We start from the raw sequence: 21,825 nt of genomic DNA, 5'->3' as shown, positions 1-21,825 counted from the left end.
TGTACAACAGCCCTGAAAGAGAGGTCACTGCAGTAACTGAGAAATACACCAATTTTTGGTGTGCAGGTAAATAGAAAGGGCTATATTTTAGACAATTTATGCAGCAAAAAAATCAGCAAAGAATTAAACTTACTTGAATCCCAACAGCAAGAAAAGTGCAGTCAAAGATAATACACTGGTTACTTTAAAAAAAAAAAAATCTATGTTTTTTGGAAATTATGCTTATATTCTTCCATTTTTTTATTCTTCAACAAGTGTTAAATTAAGCCTGTTAAAATTCCACTATTTAACTAATTGTGGACAACAATTTCAATTCCTGTGAGAAGGACATTAATTAAAAAGAAATTACTTCAGAGTAAACCATGGGTAAATCTGGAACAGGTGTTCCAACTGGGACGGAACGACTTCAGCTGGCTGGTCAGCACTGCAAAGATGACTGGTTAATTTAAGCACTGATTTTTTTTTTTTCCAGTAAAGATCAACATCTTTCATTAAAAGGAAAAAAGGAAGAAGAAAGGAAAACCCCTTCCAGTGTTACAGTACCTGTTGGTCTTGTACGGTCTGGTTCTTGCAACATAATCCAAGATCTTGGAGGTGGCTGTTCTGTCGAAACTATGGGAACATTTTAAAATAGAGATACAACAAATTATAATCACATATATTTTACACAGCAGAAATAAATGTTTTAAGAATGATCACTTACTTCTTTTTGCAGTACCTGCCAAATTATCAAGCAAATAGTTCAGTAGCCTTCGTGTCCCATCTGGTTCCTGATACAGGTTCAGAATATCCTGTGTAAGTGGGTTTCCTGCAAACCAATTCACAGGAATATTGAATAAAATATACAAACTATTACAAACTTACATATCAGTGTTTAAAGCTGGCCTCTGGGAGAAAAGATACCACACCTACTATGAACTATTTTGGGGTTTCATATCTCAGATCTTCAATCCCACAAAACACTGGATGTGTGGATAGCTCTAGTGAAGTTACCACAACCCCTCTTGAGACTGCCTTCTGACTGAACCCCCAGGGGTGGTCCCTGGACCAAGGAGTAGTGAAGAACTGGTGTGGCACAACACACAGGCTGAGCTGATGAGCCCAAACACAGGAGCCACCTCTGCTCGGCGTGAGTGAAACATCCACCATCAGTTTATCTGCCAGGCAGATCTGAGCAGAGACTCTGCCATCTGCCAAACATAAGCAGATTGCAAGAGTTGTCATGGACAACACACACTGCAATTACCCAGGTTTAAGGGGGAGAAAAACAGATTTTGAGACTCAACAGTGTTTAGAGGTATTATATTCCACAGTGCTCCTGATTTTGTGACTGAAATTGCCCAAGGTCAGCAGTTTTATAGCTAGAATCTATACAGTTCAGAGCAAAAAAAAAAGGCAAGACTTAAATTGGTGCTTGCATAAACAGCAGAGTGCCCTGAAGCTGTATAAAGCATGTTCCCTTTCTGGTTTGAGATGTACCTACATTTAACTACAGACTATTTCTTAGTTAAAGCACCACTGCATTCAAACCCTATGCAAGCAAAAGAAAGCTTCTGCTCACTCTGCAAAAAGAGAAGCAAACCCCTTTATGTGTGCACTGCTTTGCCAAACTTGTTATTTTTCTAAATAATCCCTAAATAACAGTATTTATAAATGTGGAGTGAGTAGCTGCATCTGGGATTGCTAATCAGTAACATTTTATGAACTGGCAGTCTACAGCCATTACAAGAGTGATATCACTAAACAAGCGTGGATACCAAGAAAAAAAAAAGCAGTAATACCTTTCAGACCCAAAGTCTGTAACTGGAACAGTTTTCCCAGCTCAAAAGGTAAAACTCGTAACAGGTTGTTATTTAAATGTAGTTCCCTGTAGACAGAGCAAGAATCATACAGGGCTGAAAACAGAGTAACATTTGTCTGCAGCAGTACAGTACAACAATTGAACCAGAAGAGAATCAATATACTGCAAACCACAATATTGAAAGACTAAACAGCAATAGTTGGGGAAATCCTGCTGTACTCGGACACACACACAGACAAAACACCTATTATTAAAGTACAGAGGAAAGGAGCTTTATCTTAAACAGTCAGACATTTTGCAAACATTAGCAGTAATAAAACACTTCAATATCTACAAGTGATGAAGCACTAACAGCTCAGACAAACCAGACCATGAAACAGTTTGGCTGTGACTGAAGACCAAATAAAGGGAAATTATTTGAAAACAAATAAGAAAAAAAGCCAGGATCGTGGCAGTATGATTAGAACTGACATTACCATGCAATAGTCATTCACAACAGTAATTTTCCATTGGTTTGGGTGGTTTTCTTTTCATAATTTCAGGGTTAAGAAAAAATATGTGCTTTTAAACTGACAGAACCAATATGCAGACAGTAACAGAATTCATGTCCTGAATTCTAATATCTCAACAAATTGAGCAAAGTAAATGGACTTGTTAGGAGCTTTTCACTTTCTCAAATACATTCCCACTAAGCAGTGAAGACTTTCATAGAATCACAGTCAATATAAAGTTGCTGCTTTGAAGTTTTTACAACTTGGTGCCTAGAGACTTGTAGGGTATTTTCTGGGCAACAAAAAAGGAAAAAAAAAGAAAAAAAAAAAGGAAACCTGGATGCCAAGAGTTATCTTAACTCTTTTAGATTTCTACATAACAGCATTTGAAGCTGTCAATGTCTGTCTTGTTGCGAGGGGCCCAAAACTGAAGGCAGGATTCGAGGTGTGGCCTCACCATTGTCAAGTGCAAGGGGATGATCGCTGCCCTGGTCCTGCTGGCCACACTACTGCTGACACAGGCCACGATGCCATTGGCCTTCTTGGCCACCTGGGCACACACTGGCTCATGCTCAGCCACTGTCAACCAGCACTCCCAGGTCCTTTCCCCCCAGGCAGCTTTTCAGCCACTGTTCCTCCAGCCTGGAGCACTGCAGGGGGTTGTTGTGATCAGAGTGCAGGACCTGGCACTTCACCTTATTGAACCTCACACAACTGGCCTTGGTCCATCGATCCCTCTGCAGGGCCTTCCTACCCTCCAGCAGACTGACACTTCCACCCAACTCTGTGTCATCTGCAAACGTACCAAGGGTGCACTCAAGTTCTTTCAAGCATGTCAAGAGAATCTGTTTTACAGCTGAGCTTTCCAAGATAACATGTTACAGTGTTTATTTTTTCTCCTCTTTCTGCAAAGATCAGAAATCCTACTGCTCTGACACCTCTTTTTTCAACTACCTGCAGTAAAAAGGGAGATGAAAGGAGCCTTGGGTGAGCTCTGCTGTACAGACCAAACCCAGAGCTCCAGATGTGGGAGCTGGAAAAGCTGTTATCAGTTCTCACTGGTGAGAGCACAAATGATTTCTGTGGTTCAGAATATAAGCAATGCCCAGCATTGAATTACCGTTGGTTTGAACGACTTCCCAGAAGCCATGGGAAGTGTCTGCAGTAAGAGCCAGCCTGAAACATAAGCCCCTGGCCCAGCTGAGACCTGCAGTGCACTATCACACAGGATGTGCTTATGGGCTTTTCTTCACCTTCACCACAGTGAAAAGCAACCACGGACCAGCTGCAGTTACCGAGGACAGAGAGAATGCTGTGGATTAATGCACAGCTTTTCACATCCAGAGACCCGGGCTCAAGTGTTATGTTTAGGTCATAAACAGAGAACTAGTGTGATCCTAGACCTTAGCTACACATCTCACATCTACAAGATTTAGCCTTCTTTACTCAAAAGAAACTTGGAAGAGCTGAAGCCTCACAGCCAGAACAAATCGGGAAGAGTGCTGGGCAGAAGGTGTAATGACTTCAGACATTCCTGCTGACTCCACACTGCTGAGCCATCTCCATGTCATGGGCATTACACTTACAAAAATGTTGTAAAAGGAAGAAGACTGAAAGGATGTTAATGAAGTACAAAGATGAATTTGAGAATATTCCAGTAAATTTAGGGTTACTAGCTCACGATACTCCAGGAGTGGATAAAGAGGGGAAGAAACCTGTTAGTAATAACTGCTTTTAATAGAAAAAGTAATGCAAAGAACTAGAACTCAGAACAGACTACTTCACAGCTGAAAACAACTATACAACACACTACAAAACAGAGCTGCCAATTATGCTTCACAAAGCAGGATCTCTTTGCTCAGCCTCCAGGGTTGAGACTTGAACTGCTCTGGAATTTGAGCATTTAGTACCAATTTAATCAGCTACTCTAATCCTCCCCAACAGAGCAGACTTTTCTAAAGGAGAAGAAAACGCAATGACTGATATTTCTATGCACAAACTTGCTTTGCTTCCAGTTTCATGAAAGCTGTGCTGGCAGCCCATTTCTCTATTGTGGTCTTTACTTCTAATAACAATCTCATTACTTTTAGACTTTCTAGATTTAAGAAAGCTGTTCATAAGTGTCTTCAAAATTAACAGCAATGAAAGCAATTACTGGCAACTGTCTAATAAACCAAAGATAAAGCTCTTCCTTTGGGTCAAAGACTGTTGCCTGCAAATATTTAGTCTTATATAAATAATTTATATATTTACATAACAGTGTTTCTACAAAGTGAAATACTGCAGCCTTAAGCATAATCAGCATAGGTATCACTATGCATGTTTCAATTCCAAAAGGAGTTCTCATTCCATGCTAACTTTGCACATCTCAGCATTGCAAAATTGAAGGGGAAAAAAAAAAATCAAAAAGCTGCGTTTAGAACATTTTTTCCTCCTCCCCAGTTTGCACAGGAATGCAGTTACATCATAGCAAAGGTGGGGAGGAGATATACTAGATACATTGTAATTGTTATACAATAAACAGAATAAGAACTATTGTTAGGAATAATCACTAAATATGCACAAAGAGGAAAAAACTCTAGTTAACATGATTATAAATGTTTAATCTGACCTCTCTCCTACCTTACTATGAGTTAAAAGCAATTTTTTTGGTGCATCAGTTACTCTGTGAGAAAAACACCAGATAAAAGATTTGTAAAAGAGTCTGGAAGAAAATGCCTGAAAGGAAACCTGACTTGGATAAATATAAAATAGGTGATTGCCATCAAACCAAGCACTTCTGAGGCTCATTCTGTGCTGTCATACACTGGAACAGGAGATCACAGAAAAGCCAGCACTGCTGTAGCTTCACAGACCACAGCAAGTATTCAGGAGATAGATAAGAAGGGAGGAAGGGGGAACTTACTTATGCTGAAATTTAAACTGTTGCTACAAAGACAATTAAAGACCAATTTTAACTCCTGTTAAGATTTACATACCTGAGTGACACCATGTTTCCGAGCTCTGCTGGTAAACTGCGGATTTTATTAGAGGACAAGTCCAGATATACCAGATTGTGAAGCTTGGCAATGTCTGAAGGAATACGGGATAAGGAATTGTCACTGAGATGCAAAGCTGTCAAATGGGTCAGTGTCCACAACGATGAACTTAAGCTTCTCACTTTCCCTGTGGAAGGAAGGAAGAGAAAAAAAGAACATTTTAGATTAAGCAATAATAACACATTTGAGGGAAGTTCTGTTAGGGTTTTGTTGTAGGTTTTATCATTATTATTTTATTCAATGAGAATTCCATTAATCACCAATTCTATAGATAAAAAATTTTTCAATGCACAAGACAATACAGTGTATTGCCAGGGATGCTTATGTCGTTTTTCCCAATCTGTACTTAAGGTTTAAACATCTTTCTCAAGTTTCATACAAGACAAGACATATTTACTACCTGACCATGAATTTAATAATTACCAGAGGTGTAAGAATCAGATTTTTTTCAATTATGCTTTATGTTTGAGATGAAAGAGCTTTGGCCCTTATTTCTGCACATCTTTCAAACCAAAAATCTTTATTCTATGGCATTAATCCAGCCAAGAACAGATAGAAACACTATATTTAGGGTGACTAAGATGCTTAGTTGAGAACATGGATTTCCATCTGGTATTCAACTAAAAGCTGCATAAACTATTGCCAGATATTTAAAAAAAAGGTATGATTTTTTGTATCAACTGAAGGGTGGAAACATGGATTTGTGTGACAGAATCAAGATTTTTACATTGCCACATGCAAGGAATGTGAGATATCATCAGAAGGTCTCAAAACATTTCTTCTCTCCAAGATTTTTTTCCCCCAGGAGTAGATCCTTTTTCGTTTACAGAAGTCATCTCACTGTACACCAAAAGCATTAGAAGAGGAGAATCAACCCCAGTTTGTCCAAGGCAAAAAGTTACTTTAGAAATCCCACTGTGACTCATCGATGTTAAGGACAGTCTGGTTAATATTATACCAACATACACACTTCAGAATTCTTTTCCTTAAATGATTTTCTTCAAAACAAAAGAATTCATATTTAGTGCCTGAGGAAAGTTACACTGATACACGTGTATCTGGGACTCAGTCCCTGGTGGCAAAAGGTTTAACCACAGGTATCATTTCCAGTAAAGCTGTAACAAAGTGAGGGGTGTAAAAAACCCTGCAGTAAAAAAGCCCAGCGATTTAAAGGAGAGCAGTTAAAACATTCGTGCCTTTTGTATTAGATGGCCAAGTATTTTGCAAGGAAAAGACAGTGTGAACAACTAATAAAAACACTGCATGCTTTATTTTGCAAGGCAAATGCCTTCAGCTTTTAAAGGATTGATGCTGCTCTAATGCTCGTTAAGAAGCCTTTTGAAAGGTTTTAAATACAAATCAATAGTTCTTTGCATTTTTAAAACTGAATTAACACCTCTTCCCCACCCCCAATGCAAACAGGTGACTGTGATCAAAGAAACCCTTGTAGCTGACAGGATTTCCAATCCACATCCCTGATCCAGCCTCTCCCCTGCACCACCTCTCTTGGCGGGAATGAGCCTGCAGTGAGATTACCAGGCATGAAAGGAAAGAGCCATCACTTAATGCACTTCCTATGCAGAGCAGCAGATGTCCAAGAGGATTCCAAGCCTAATGCCGATATATAATGCTGATTCCTGAAGCAGCATTTAACTGGGTTTCTGCATCTGTAACCTTCAGTAAAGAATGCCATTCACGTGGTGAGGCACGTGCCACTGGAAGCAAGACACAGATTCAATGAACTGGATGGAAAGACTCTCCACAATGTGATGAACTGGCTGTTTATTCCTTCTTCCATAAATTTCTCTATTGAACAGTCTTTTAGAAATACCACATGCCAATTTTTTCAGTCTCATAAATAACCTCCATATTTAAACAAAATTCAGCCTAAGTTTCAAACATCCTAAAAAATTTTTTTAATTCTTAAAATATTTGCTTGAATTGCCCTGTAAAACATACTTTTTGCAGCAAAATCAGGATTTACTCTACAAATCAAGTGACACTAGTGTCCCACATCAGTTGAAATTCATGCTTACAAATTCTGAGCATTATCTTATTTTTGAGAAAAGATCCAAGAGTCAAACAGTATCTCAAAGCTTGCACAGATCCTGGAGGCTTTGGGGATTGTCTTTAATCTCAAGAATGAAGTGAAATCTACAACTGCTTTTAAACAGAAAATTTCTGCTTCAATAGAAACTATGTCATGGACTAACACATTGCTGTTCCATCACTTACAGTAAGTACATCACTGACACACACCTACAGATCAACTCCAACCTCACGCTCTTCTCTTGGACAAATCAGATTTTAAATTCATGCTGTCACTCACTCCATCTTCTTAAAACACAAAGAGCTCACACCCATACCCTCACCTTCACAACTTTTCTACATGTGGGGATTCCCCACCTGCCCCAGCTTAGTTCTCCTACAGCTCCCCATGTTTTCCCAACCCACGCTCTTCACACCCAAAGCTGGCAGCTGCTCTCCTGGTGTTCTGCTGGCTCACTTCAAGGTGGGTGACTCCACTCCACACCACTTGTCCCAGCCCATACTACTTGCAGTGAGTTTATAACTCAGGCCCATGCCTCAGTTTCTTACCACTTATTTCCAACTCTGCCCAGTGTGATTTCTTTCCATTGGCTGCTTCCTCTGAGGACATAATTGTGTACATCCTCCGTGGATCAGGTGGATCGTACTTTTCCTTGGGCATTCCTGTTGAGACAAAAAGACAGTTAATTGAGATGTTATATACTGAGAATTCTTCAGAAAGTAATTCCTGTTTCAGTTAGATTTCATATGGGATGTTTGCTCCATATATTTTTCAAACCTATGGATAAAGATAACCCACACCCATTTGCAAACTTCACTGAATGGGAAAACTGCTAGGAAACAGAAGACCAGAGATTCCTGATGCTCCCAGAATGGCAGGTGACAGCCTAACACCCCACCCAATAATTTACCAACATCTGTAAACCAACTTATATGTTGTCTCCTGCCACCTCCCATGGGTATGTCATATGTCCTTCAAAACCAACCCCTTCTACTCCAGGCTCTTGGTTCTTCAGCAATGAAACTTCAAAAAGTGATGATCACCACATCTGGGATCTCACTTCTGCTCATACAGAACACATTAGCTAATAAATCTGATTATCTATCAGTTCCAGGTTTACTGCAATTCTCAATTTTTCACACAAATCAGCATCATGAAAGAATTAAGGTTTTAAAAAGATCCTCAATTCTTTAAGTCTGTAGAATTATAGGTTTTAATCCAACCTTCAGACCACTCTTGCAATCTGAAAATATTGTACCCAAGGTAGACGTTTCTGTCACTTTCTGCAGCCAAGTATTTAATACCGAAATTTAACTCCATTTTTCTCATTCTTTTTCACGCCTTTCCTGGTAACTTTGCAAGAAGCATTTTTCTAGGTTATTTCTTTTTACCATACCCACTCATGGACCATGAGAGAGAAGCAGCAAATCTTCCTCTCTAAAAACACCCTCCTTCCAGCTTTCCTGTACATCAACATACTTGTACTGTGCAAAGAGGAGAGGGGGGGAAAAAAGGATTCCTGGCTCCATAACAAAGCCCTGTGCCATAACCCTCCCTGCACCACGAGCCAGCTCTCCTCTGTCCCAGGAGAAATACATCTGGGGTTTACTGAGTTTAAGAGGAAAACCAGCTTACATAGTTTTTAAATAACTAAACCAACACTGTATTAATTTATAAATTAGCTCAGTGCTTTAAAGTTACACAGGACTTCGAGTATAAATCACATTTATCACAAATAAGAGCAATGATTTTGCATTGCCCTACATATATCCTAGAGTTTTTATGGCCAATATTTCTGTGTCCTAAGCTGCCACATCTAAATACGTACAGAAAGGCACAAGCAACAAGCTATAAATGTATTTATATGAAATAAAGATATTAAACAATGGTGGCTCAAATCACATTTACAAACACATTACAAGCAATACTCTGCAATTATGCAACAAAATACATTACGGTGATAACATAATGCTACCCAAACCCACTCAGTAAACAGCAGCCATACTGGTCAAATTCTTAAGGACATCCTCCTACCAGGTCTTTTAAGGCTTTCTTATTTTTTCACATCCCTGGACAAAGTGAAGAATGTTGTCATTGTAGAGAATAAACAAATAATAAATGTTAGTAAATAAGGCCATCAACCAGACTTATTATCTGTTTATTGACTTTACTGAATAATGTTTACTTTGCACGTTAAAAAACCAACAGAAACTCACCAAAACTTTCTGCTAACTCTGCAACTTAATTAAAATAAAGCTTTTAGGCTCCACAAGCTTACTTTAATACAACAGCTCTTTTACTAATCACACTCCTCCTTTCCTTTCCCACCTCCCACTACTGGCCAAAACCAGATTTCTGCAATGAAAAGAAATTCCCCTTTAAGAAGTGAATTGTGGGTAAAAGGATGTGATTATAAATAGCAGCTGGGTGAGGCTCCCTCCAGACTGAAGGCCCTTGAGTACCCAGGGTGATGGAATCACCAAGTGTAACACTTTCTTCATCAAACTAAACTAATTAACAGAGAGGAGATTGGATTATAACCACTGGAAAAGTAAAAGCATAACTTCTCCCTGCAATAGCTATGCAACTGGTGCAAGAATATATAGCAAAGTAATGTACAGAGCATCTCTTCTGAAATTCCTATATATATTATACATAATTCACAAAGGCCAACACCGTGTAGGAATGCTCTGGTTTGTCAGGAAACGTTTACCTTGCTCAGTCTCTTCCTGCCGCTCCCTGAATTAATAAATATGTTCCAATTTTTCAAGAAGCAGGTATACCAGAGACAGAAATCTCATTCAGTACAGAAACACGAATGCTCCCCAGAGCACACTCAATCACATGCACTAATTAACAGCCTTGCTGGTACCAGCAGCAGATCACCCCTCGCTACCAGAAGAGGATGACATACTTTTCCAGTGGGTTTTGTTAATGTGCACTAAAACAATTAGAGATTTAGGAATTTGAGGTTTTGACACTGGATCCTGGTGACCCTGCACTCCCAGTCCATCCATGACACTACTCTCCCTCATGAAAGTTCCTGCTCTTGATGGTTTTTCCTGTCTCACTGCTGCATTTCTCAGTGAATGATTCCCTGCTGTTTAGGATTACCAGGTGCCAAAAAAGCAGCAAAAGCTTGAGAGCCTCCTGGCTGAAGGAATTACTGCTGACCAAGAGCATCACTGACATCAGCCACACCAAGGATACTGTCACACCAGGCATTAGCATATCTTTATCCATTACCCAGAGCTCAAAACTTCTCAGGAACTGACAGCAAGGCTAAATTTGGGTTGTATTTCACAGGACATCATAAAACATCAGCACAATACCTTGAATTGCATTTCAAACCTTCACAGCACAGAGTAGTTCAAGAAAATCAGTCTCTTTTACAAATCACTGTCTCTTCTCCCTTCTCCCTTTCCCAAATCCAAATTTAGCACCTGCTGAGCTGCTACAGTTAAACATTAAAGCTGAGGTAAACATCAGATTAAGTGATACAATTTTGTCAGACTAAAGCAATTTTTAGTAAGACCCATAAAATAGCATTGAACATCCTCAGTGTCATTGATATCTGCAGCTTTTAAAGGATCATGATGATCATTTTCAAAAGAGCTTACACCACCTGTGATTTTCAGTTGCACAAACACACAGTGGAAGCACCACTAATGTTAGGCTGTTATCACATGCAGCAAATCAGTTCATAAAGGAGACAATCTTCACAAATAAAGATATGACATGGATTCCCAAAACACGCCCCAACATGAATTTGTTGATGAGGACATTTAAGTGAGTTTGAATGAAAATGAAATTGTTTACTATCTTGTACCAGGTTATTAAAATTATTATTTCAATACTTGTAAAAACAGAAGAGCTTGAGAGCTGAAGAGGAGTGTGGCTGCCCACTCTCACCCTGGATCATTCAGTCTCCACACAGATTTAACACCCCTTATCCCAAAGGAACTGAGCTAAATGAAGTCAACAGTGCACAGGGTCTGATACAGGGAATTAGATGTTGAGCCTTCAGTGCAGACACAGTTTTAAGCCCTTATTTGCACAGGGGGTGCTGAGAGAAAGGCTTTGGGACAGGGTGAGGGAGAGCAGGGGCAGAAAGACCCTTCAGGGAAGGGTAAAGGACAAGGGTCACGAGGATCAGAAAGAGAAGGAAAAAACTGAAGGTTATAAAGTCAAGGGGAGGCAACTTGTTGGAAGAAGAGCTGACAGAGCTGGCTACAGCAGCAGGTGGATGATGGAACACTGGCTCTGGCTTCACTTTGGAACAGACCACTAGAGACAAAGCCAAATGTTCACAGGTCGAGCTGCACCTGCACCGATGGCTGCCTGTCTCTCCAGATTACAGTGATGGCAGCAGCCAGGGGTGCACAGCCAGGCCAGGTGCTGGCTTTGGAATTGTCCTGGACAGGGAATGGTGTGATCACCCACACCACGTGCATGGGTGTGCTGTGCTCCCGGGGTGCCCTCACAGCCACAGCTCCAGGGCCATGAAGGACACGGTGTCAGGAGGCCCAGAAAACGAGTTCCTGGAGGCCAAGCTGACTGAGCTACTCTGCTGGAGAACAATGGAAGGAGTTCGGATCATTGACTGGCAGCACTTTTGAAATGGTGTCCGTGGCTATGGGCATGTGTGAAGTGGAAGCTCAACTATGAGGCAGTTTCTGATCCAGATGACTAGGAAAACTACCAATAAATAATGCCTCTGAAATGGAGAAATGAGTCTGCCCTGAGTGACAGGGCAAGAAAGACAATGATGTTTTTCCTGTCCTGCTCTTCTGCCACTTTTATGAAATTGTAAGACAGTGAGGAGGAAGATTTAATCAAAATAGGTAGTTGAGCAGTTATTTTGAGAGTAAACAGTAAGGTTTTGTTTGGGTTTTTTAAGCATCAACAGAAAATAATACAGCATGCCTTCATTTCCTGAAATGCTTTCTACAACACCACAGATAAATCAGCTCTATTTCAAAACTAAGTGTATCAGACAACTCCTGCAGGCCAAGTACCATCTACCCTTTATAGTATTAGCTTTATTATAAATGTAGATATCAAGCTTGCCCCAAAAACTCTCCTAAAACATCATCTCCAACCATATCAAAATTAAAATTAGGAAAAGAAAACCAAAATTCTAAAACTGTGTAGAAAACAATGAGCTAATGAGAGCAGCACAGTGTTCAGACACAGCTCTGACTGACCTAATCAGCTCTGAAATAACTATTTCAATACTTACTATGTAGCATCTATAAAACCCATTTACACATATGGGAGTATCTGTAGAAGTACCTCAAGATCATGAGCTGAAGCATTACAACTCTGCTTCTGAAACCTCCTAACACATGTTGGTGACTTCTTTTGACCTCCCCTCCCTCCCCTTTACTTGATATTACTTATTACTGACAAACTGCTGCAGATCAGGAGATAGCCAGAAGGGGAAAGTAAACAATGTATAACCACACTTGATCAAGTGCAGAATTACTCAAATTTTTTGCTACTTTAATTGAAAACAGTGAATAAACTATACAAATTTAGATCTAACAAAGTGAGAAGTAACAAGATAATTGAAGTAACAAGATAACTGAAGTAACAAGATAATTGAAGTATGTTTTCCATTTATTGATGCAGTGCAGTATTACTCGTCAAATAAATTATTTTTGAACTGCTGAAAAGTAGCAGGATAGAAAGCAATGTATTCAGTTGCTCAAAGATTTTGTAAGAAAACAATAGTCCATATGAGGGACTTTCTTTTTCCCTTTCCCTCTCCAAACCCTCACACTTGAAGCTCATCCCAGACCATTCATTTGTAACCTTGTGCCTTTAACCTGGAAGCTCTCTTCCATGCAATCCAAAGTTTCGTTTGAAAACGGGTTTCAATGACTTCCTCCACAAATATAGTTTCTTAAATTGACTGCTATGTCTTGAATTCCAAGTTAATTTAGGATCCTCCACACATCCACTCCCCCAACCACTTGCACTGTGGTTTTACAACACACGAAGCAGAACTAAGCTGGTCCTGCTGCAGTTCCTCCTCCCCAGGACCCCATATTTCCACTTCACTCTTGCATCAACACTGACTTTTGTCTGATAACAAAAGGAGCTGGTGAAGAGAATTAAACTGGTTAAGTGGGGAAGATGAAAAAAATATATTTGAGGGAGCCTAGCTTCCTGTATTATTCCTGTACAGCAGAAATGTATGTGTGCATTTGCAGCTGTTTAAAGGACTGAAATCGGGACACCACCATAAGGGACACAAAATTTCTTGTCCCAGAGCAGGAAGCACAATCTGGCTTCCAGCTCCCCTCACCCCTCCATCAGTTAAACAGTAACGCTGAACAAAGTCTGAAATCCCAACTGAAGGCAAAGTACACTTCTTTTTAGATAACTGAAAGTGATAGCATTTCTAGCAATGCATAGGTTAATCAGGTGCATTAACCTGTATTTAAAGGGTTAATTTCTACTGTTGAGCTTTATTAGAATTAACAGAAATTCTTTCAACTCCAAACAGTGACCCTCTCCAAAGGGAACAGAAGTACATCTCAAAAATAACTACTGTGCTTTGGAAAAAAAATGTTTAAGTGTCATCATAGTGTTGTATTTCAGTTTTTACTGCACAATTTCAGGTTTCCCCATTGCACTCAAAGACCCACCACCCATTTTTTAAACAACAGTGTTTCCAAAATGAATCAAGCTCACTTCTTTCACCTTCCTGTCACTGGTGGCATTTTACTCGGCAAGTTATGAATTTCTGTGGGAACTTACTTACATTTCAGCCTGATGTACAAGCAAATGAAGCAACAACCGTGTCCCTGGTCAGGATGACAAGATGCAACATCTGTCACCTCCTCACAAAAAAGCAACTTGAACAGGCTTATGACAAAAGTCAGTCCCTGCACAGTTTACACACTTGACTTGATGAGTCGAGTCAATGACTGTATTATTTATCCTCAGCCTGTGCCATGCCTGGGCAACAAACTAGAGAGTGATGTCAATACTGAAAAATGATGGAAAAACTATTCATAGGCAAGATATCAGGATGAGGAAAGGAAGAACGTACCCAACACATCCCAGCTAGACCTCAAGTGTCATGTGAAGTAAATTTAATGTACTTCAGCTAAATTCTTATTTAAAATTATTTGGGACCACCCCACCCACCTAAGACATAAAACTTGAACTAGAGAATTAAATATTTTTTCTATATGCCTGACACTGTTCCTACAAAGCCTTCTAAATTTCATGTCATTTTATTTCTATCAATATCTTATTTAGAACACAGTAAACTGAAACTTTGCTTTTTTAAAAATAAATCTAAACATACACCTACAGTTTTGGATTTCCCAGCTATTAGCAGGTATACACCATAAAATGGAAGAATACTTGCATCCTGCTATGAAATATACCTTGTTACATAATATGTATTTCGCTACAATGTAGCATACAATATATAGTTATACTACATGTATTTTATACAATATATACTTTGTTACAATGTATTATAACATATATATACAATAAATAAAAATATATCTTTTGCTACAATACACAACTGTACAAGTAGGTAAACCAAAGTTCAGAAAAGCAGGTGTGGGCCATCACCCAAAAGAAAAAAAACAAACTGGAATTATTAAATCTGCCTCACAATAGAGGAAGCCACACTAAAATCACAAATATTTTGAGGCTGAATAAACAGAAACTTGAGGACTTGCCTATCCATTGAAATACAACCTTACATTTAACTTCATAGGCATGAACCACATTGTTCTATTGAAATATATACAAAGAAAACATCAGTGTTGCAAGAAACCACAGATTTATTTTTTTCCTACTATTATGCTACTTCTAGGTAAATATCAAGTCTGTTGTGCAAATACCTATTATTTGTGGACTATTGCAAACACTCTTGGCATTTTACTTGAAAAAGGCTGTTCAAGGTTTTTTTTACAGTAAGCATTTAGTATTGAAAAAAACAAGGCCAAGAAAAATCCGAGAGGGAAATCAGCTAAAGGGTAACACCTGAATTTTTCAGAACACACGCTGTGAATTAAACATTTCCTTTTACCCGGTGTGGGGAGGGATGGCACGTACCAGCTGTGGGCACAGGAAGAACTGGAGCAGCACAAGAAGGACTCCTGAAACACTCCCCACCCCCAAGAGACTCAACTATAACATGTGGGAAAGTGTCAAGATCCCTTTAACCCAATTTATAGCTTAATGTTGGAATAATCTAAATTAAAAATACTAAAAAAAAAAGCTGTTGAGTCAACACTAAGTCAATTGATTCATTCCAAGTGCTTTTTCACTTGCTAAGATCACATTTTAGTGGCTGTTACCATATTAAGATTTAATGGCTTCATCAGGGACATAATGCTTCTCTGTCATATTTTGAGGACTTCTAAAACTATAATTTTATGTGACTGCCAATACGAACCCACAAGTTACCCTTCCTCTTTTTCAGACTTAATATAATGCAGTGGGATGTGAACATGCATGACAACTATGTAATAAGAAATACAAGATACTGATTAGGTCAATACCCATTGGTTCACGTGAGTATATCTGCAATATTACTAACCAGAAAAGTTATTTGAATTTGCATATATAAGTTCTCCTAGAGAAAATTCAGAAGTTAACAAATGCTTTAATGTTCTTTCAAAAATCTATAAAGCTGTAAAAGTTCTGCAAGAATCCTTAATCTAGCCAAAGCTGACTAACATGAGGCAATGCTCCTGAAACTTAAGCAAACCATCCTGGTTCTGATCAATCCGGCCATAAATGTCTAAGGATTTATTTGCTGTCTTCAAATCAGGCAGACTCGATTAGACTAGAGAGCAGGGACTAGAACAGCCTTTAAATTTGGTTAAGTCCAAAACTCAGTCAGAATGTGTTAAATTTTGACCTGCAGGTATTTCAAATTTAATTAAGGTTACTTTGTCCCTCATAACTGCTTGTCCATGGAAATGCAAACTGGCTGGTTTCAAGGTGTGTGGCAGGGCTAGGGAGGATGTCATTTTCCAGACTTTTACTTCTCCTACCCAACCCCTACCTATCCCAATTTCCTACAGATGAGCAGCGGGTAGCCCAGTATTTTACTGCTGTACATGGAATCCTCTAAACCTTGAATGGTGTGAAAAACCAGTGCAAAGAACCAACTGTCACTTCCACGTTCAGTTGCCATAAACACCAATTTGGGTTCCAAAGAGAACTCTACAATGGTCAGGATACAAATGGCACAATTTAGCACAGAGGCTGTTGACTGCTCCATCCTCTAGACAGACCTACAAGACAGATCTGTTTTATCAGAATCATGGTAAAAACCTCAAATTCCCACCCCATACCACGCACAGCATCTAATTATTTGAAATCTGATGTCCAAGTGTTTTCAGTGTAGCAGAGACATGGTCCAGATGATTCGAACAGTTCTTAATTATCAGCAATTGTATGTAATTATGCCTATAGTAAAAGGCCGCTGTATACAAAACAAACACTAACACAAAACCAAATTGCAAAGCAAAGGCTGACCTTAACTGGTGCTCCTATAAACATGTTGGCTAACTAATGAGTACTACACAGCATTCAGCTTCTTGCACATTCTATTTCAGTGTATTCTGAAATGCCAATACATTAAGAGATGTCAGGTTCACTAATTACTTTAAGAATTTACTTGCATTACATAATTGCATGCTGTACGAGTAAGATGGAACCTAAAAGATCAGCTATAAAAGGAAGAGTGCTGTTGTAAAACATTTAGCTTAAAAATGTAGGCAGTAAGATCAGAGCTTAAAAGCTTTACCTACATGTCTTTAGAAAGCTGAGAATGGTCTTACACTCCAATATGTTCACGTAATACCAACTCACCCTGCACTGGGTGTGTCCAGACAATCACCTTTGACAATTTAGTTATGATTCTTCTCAATACAAGGAACGCTGATTCTTGTGTAGACTACTTAATGCAAAATTTCTTATCTGGTCCTCCTCAGCAAGCTATTCTAGATACTGGCACATTCACCACCATGTTCCTTACCACATTTTTCTTCATGTCTGCAGAATGCTTACCACATTTCTGTTGTTTCATGGGTGAAAACATGAAGTCACCACACAAAACACTATTTCTTAGACTTACAACAGAACTATGGAGTAAGAGGTAACTCAGCTACTTTAAGTGAAATTTGGACATGAGCTCATTTTCAGCATTCCTGCTATAGAACTGAACTAGAGCTTGACAAGAGATGTCAGCATCTAAATCCAAAAATCTTCACTTTCCTAAAATACAAGTTCTAGATATCTAATTGCTTGTTAAGAGTTGCTAAACTAACTGAAGTTCAGGATGTTACAGAACTCATCATACAGTTTATGCTCTACCCATCTAGCCACATCCTGACAGAAGCAACCAAACTATTCATAGATTGTTTTCACTTCAAATTTAACCAACAAGCCTGAAAATGTTGTTCCACAACCACGCTCTTGCGCAGCAAAGCCAACGCAAGATTTCTTTCCTGTCCCCATGTTCCACTTCTGCACCTCTCCCTGTTTTGTTGATGCAGCTGTTTGTGAGACAATGGTGAAAACCAGCAAAGACACCCAGCTAAGAAAGTGGGGTTTATAGGTTGTGGGTTTGTTTTTTTCTCTAAATAACAAAGTATCGCCACTCCAGCCACTTCACTGGGTGGTTTTCAGCATCATTCTGACAACGGTGGTACTGACACAGATTATGTGGAGTTAAAAGAGCAACCAAAGAAGCAGCTTTCCAAATTCTGCCACTGGAGAAAAGCCCTGACATACTACACCAGAAGAAACCGTGGGGTGATCTAACCCACTGGTCCCTGCACAGAGAGCACGGGGACTGTTGCATGATCAGTTCTTGAGGTAGATATTAGATGATGCTCCTCATCAAAGCAGGAATCCTTACTAATCTTAATTGTTCTTCACACTTGTTCCTAAAAACTCTCTTTAAAGTACTCTTTTTACAGATGAACTGTGATTAAGGCAGCACTGAAAATGCTCTTAGTCCACATGACCTTTGCTTGTCAGGCAAAGCTCTTCTGTTGGGTGAAAACTGTTAAAACTTGTATAAAAGAATATTTAAGAGTATTAACGGTCAGAGTTTGGCACAAAACACCTTAATACTTTTTATTATTTAGCCATTATGATGCCATGTCCTTGCTCTGACAGGTGATACACACCAGATGATAAACGCTCAAACCTGGTGGTGTTTTAGTTTAGTTTCAAGCCTTCCTGTCTTTGTAGGTGTCAGTTCAATGTGGGTTTTGTTCTAAAAACCATATGAAAGATCTGTCTCTGGAGCACAGCCGGTGCTTGGAGTTTTTTTCTGATCCTTGACTCTGCAGACTGATCTGTGCAGAGAGATAATTTTGTGGAGTACCACGTAAGTCAGATCAACGTGCAGGATCCACATCTTACCCATCAAAATACTCCAAAATAGCTCAAGCAATAAAGCTGCACATGTTATTTGTAACATACAGGATAACAGATTATGGTATATTTACGGTCTCCTAACCATGGCAAGGTGCTGCACCCTTGCAAAGGAAAGGGGGAAGTTCAAAGGAGGCCTTGGAGATACTGGTATTCTACAATGGCACAGAAACTTTAGGAAGGTCTTCAGGTAGGGAGTCACTTCACTTGCAGAAAAAAAGGTTGCATACCAGGAAAATGAACTAAGACACACAAGAGAGCCATCCAAACATCCAGGCAGTGATTATAATGTCTAGCTGGCAGCCTCCATAACACAACTAACAGCCTTCTCAGTCTAAAAAAATTTAAATCAAATCAATCTTCTCCATTATAGCATAAACTGGAATCTTAACAGCAAGTACTTTAGTTCTAAAATAAACAATTGTATATATTTACTGCTCCTAGGCCCTCCTTGATTTATCCACTTGAAAAAAGGCCTCTGAGGCATTAACAAAAGGATTCATGTTGCAGCCTTACAAAAGGAAAAATTGAGTTGTTGCCAACCTTTTTCTTTCCAAATAAGCACCATCTTGGAGGTGTAATTAGTAACTAAAACTACATGTTAAGCATTTAAACAGCTTTTTCTAAGGGACCTGTCTAAGCATTTGTAAACTCTTCAAGACTTCAACTGCAGAAACAGCTCAGTGTAGAAACTGTGAGTGCAGGTCCCCAGGCTTATGCCAAGATTCCCTTGTTTAGTGGACTTCTACAACCCAATTTCAATGTAGGAACATAAATTATGTCACTTAATACAATGCTAATAATCTTGCAGGGTACTGTACAATAATCACACTTCCAAGTGTGAAGCACCAACACTTTAGAAGGAACAAAACAGATGAAACCCTGCAGTGACTCAGTTTGAGCAATTTATGCATAAAGCTTTCAAAATTACACCACAAAGAAGTCTAAATTTAGACTGGATTCAATAATGTCAGTATTTTGGCACCAAAAGCAGTGTAAAATCTAAATATATGGACTAAAAAACCCCAAATACGTTGCATGCAACAGGACAGGGATCTGCCTTGTGCCACTAGGGCTAAAATCCAGTGGTGGGGCCTGTAGAGAATATTCTTGTGGTGTTTTAAGGTCACTGGTAGCTTTTTAAAGCTCATCAAACACAACTGTAACCTTTGATACTATATATATCTCCTGGCAATAAAACCCCTATGGAAATAAGTGTCAATTCTTGTATATTCTTTCAATTCTAAAGACTGAAAGGCATCCTCATTGCTAAAGATTCTGTGTAGAATCTTTGCTTAATGCAGCCCCATTTGGGACAGGGATATAATGGTCAGACTGCACATCCACAATGTACAGCCAAAATGACAGGACAAAACCAGAAAATAAATTAAAACTCAAGAGTCTGTTAGCAAACCAGACTGGGGCCTCTGCAACAGGAGCTGCACAACTGGATGGAGGAATTCTGGTTCACCACCTGGACTCTTAGGCATGGTGGTGAGCCAAACAATAATGGTAAAATATACCAAGAAAAATACTTAGTTTTTTGGTGATATATTAACAAGGTCATTTTTATTTTACTGCCATGCTTTTAAAAAAACAGACACTTTCGTTCATGTGTTGGGAAAGGTTTTTTAGTTTGCTCAATCCTGGGAGCATTTGACCCCATTTTAAAGACAGTGGTTTCCATCATGAACATTGCACTTGCTTAAAAGAATGTCTTCCAAGATCTAGTACAGCCCTATCTTAATGATTTTTACCTTGAAAGGTACCGTGCTCATTCAATTTGTGACCCGCCATAACATGTTTTCAAGTCTTCATAATACAAAACGTCAGAAGTATTTACCTGCCCATGCAGTTTTACAGTCACATCTATCTTTATATTTCAGTTCTTCCTCTAAAATTCAAGCACAGTAAACAGCCTGAACACACTGAGACTGTATTCAGAGTTCAACTTCAAAATGCAAAGAGAAAAGGGATGCATGGTAGTGTCCTTTTTACACATGGGCTGATCCAAGTGGTTCAGGTGAAAAGTGAACAAAGAGTTAATCCAAAGCGAAGGGCTCCATTTCAGTAATAGCATGAATAAACCCCCACAGAAGGCTCCATTGCTAGCAGCAAACTCCACAGAGTCCAGATGAACCAGCAGGAAGAACAGAGGGCGGATAATCCTGTAAAATTACCCCAGTGGAAATGTTGATAAATTCCCAATTACGAGACCTGCTCTAGAATGAAAAAAAATGCGAGATACAATACAATTACCAGTCAACACTTGCACATCTTTGTATTTAAGCCAGACAAATACCACAGGTATTTCTTAATCCCTTGAATTTTGAATTAGTTACCCACTGTGGTGAAATCTAGATTAAGAAAATAAGCCCCAGAAATCAAATGAAAAAACAGATGATCTGCAACTCTAGCTACAAAGCAAATACCCATCCGTGAAGTTATATTTTCAGCCATACAATTTTCTACGCATTTGTGGAAATACAGAGAGCTGTATTTAAAAAAAAAAAATTCAAAATAAACAAACAAAAAACCCTGCCTACAAAAACCAACAAAACCTTTAGTTTACTGTATTTGTTTTAAATGTCTGTTTATATATATTGGAAAAAGTAAAGTATGAAAGAATTACTGAATCGGTTAGGTTGGAGAAGACCTCTGAGATCATCGAGGCCAACCCAGGGCTATAACCTAGCAGGTTTCACGTGAATTTTAAATGTTCGTGGAAAAACTGCTGGTAAAATACATGTTCACCATCCACATCAAGACAGAGACAGGTGCATAGATATCTCCTTTTCTAAAGCCTTGTCTGATCCCAGGCTTATCGCACTCCATAAAATTCTGGATGAGGAAGCGAACGCCACGACAGGCCGTGGGGGTGCGGGAGCTCCCCGTCGCCCGCTCCCGTTCCGCCGTCAGCCCAGGCGTTCATCCCTGTGCAGCCGAACCTAGGCAGAGACCCCGCTAGCACCCGGCCCGTTTATGGAAAGACGACCACTCCAAATCCCA

The 21,825-nt window shown here is 39.3% G+C and overlaps 1 protein-coding gene across 2 annotated transcripts in view; it reads right to left on the bottom strand.

Moving 5' to 3' along the window:
• CNOT6 (CCR4-NOT transcription complex subunit 6) overlaps positions 1–21,061 on the bottom strand; it is a 31,421-nt gene extending 10,360 nt beyond the window's left edge. The window contains exons 1-6 of one of the 2 annotated variants that reach the window (XM_018081119.1): positions 20,660–21,061; positions 7,929–8,042; positions 5,271–5,457; positions 1,782–1,867; positions 719–808; positions 544–612 (exon numbers count right to left, since the gene is read on the bottom strand). In XM_018081119.1, the coding sequence (XP_017936608.1) occupies positions 544–612; positions 719–808; positions 1,782–1,867; positions 5,271–5,457; positions 7,929–8,040 (544 nt within the window). In that variant the 5' untranslated portion in view covers positions 8,041–8,042; positions 20,660–21,061. Of the gene's footprint in view, positions 1–543; positions 613–703; positions 809–1,781; positions 1,868–5,270; positions 5,458–7,928; positions 8,043–20,659 lie in introns of both variants that reach the window. The other variant, XM_018081118.1, reaches the window with a different exon arrangement.
• Between the last annotated feature and the right edge of the window lie 764 nt (positions 21,062–21,825).

Source organism: Manacus vitellinus, unplaced genomic scaffold (assembly GCF_001715985.3).
Source record: "Manacus vitellinus isolate BGI_N305 unplaced genomic scaffold, ASM171598v3 scaffold_51_pilon, whole genome shotgun sequence".
Classification (NCBI taxonomy): domain Eukaryota; kingdom Metazoa; phylum Chordata; class Aves; order Passeriformes; family Pipridae; genus Manacus; species Manacus vitellinus.
The sequence above is the reverse complement of the archived record's forward strand: the minus strand, read 5'-3'. Positions and strand labels throughout refer to the sequence as shown.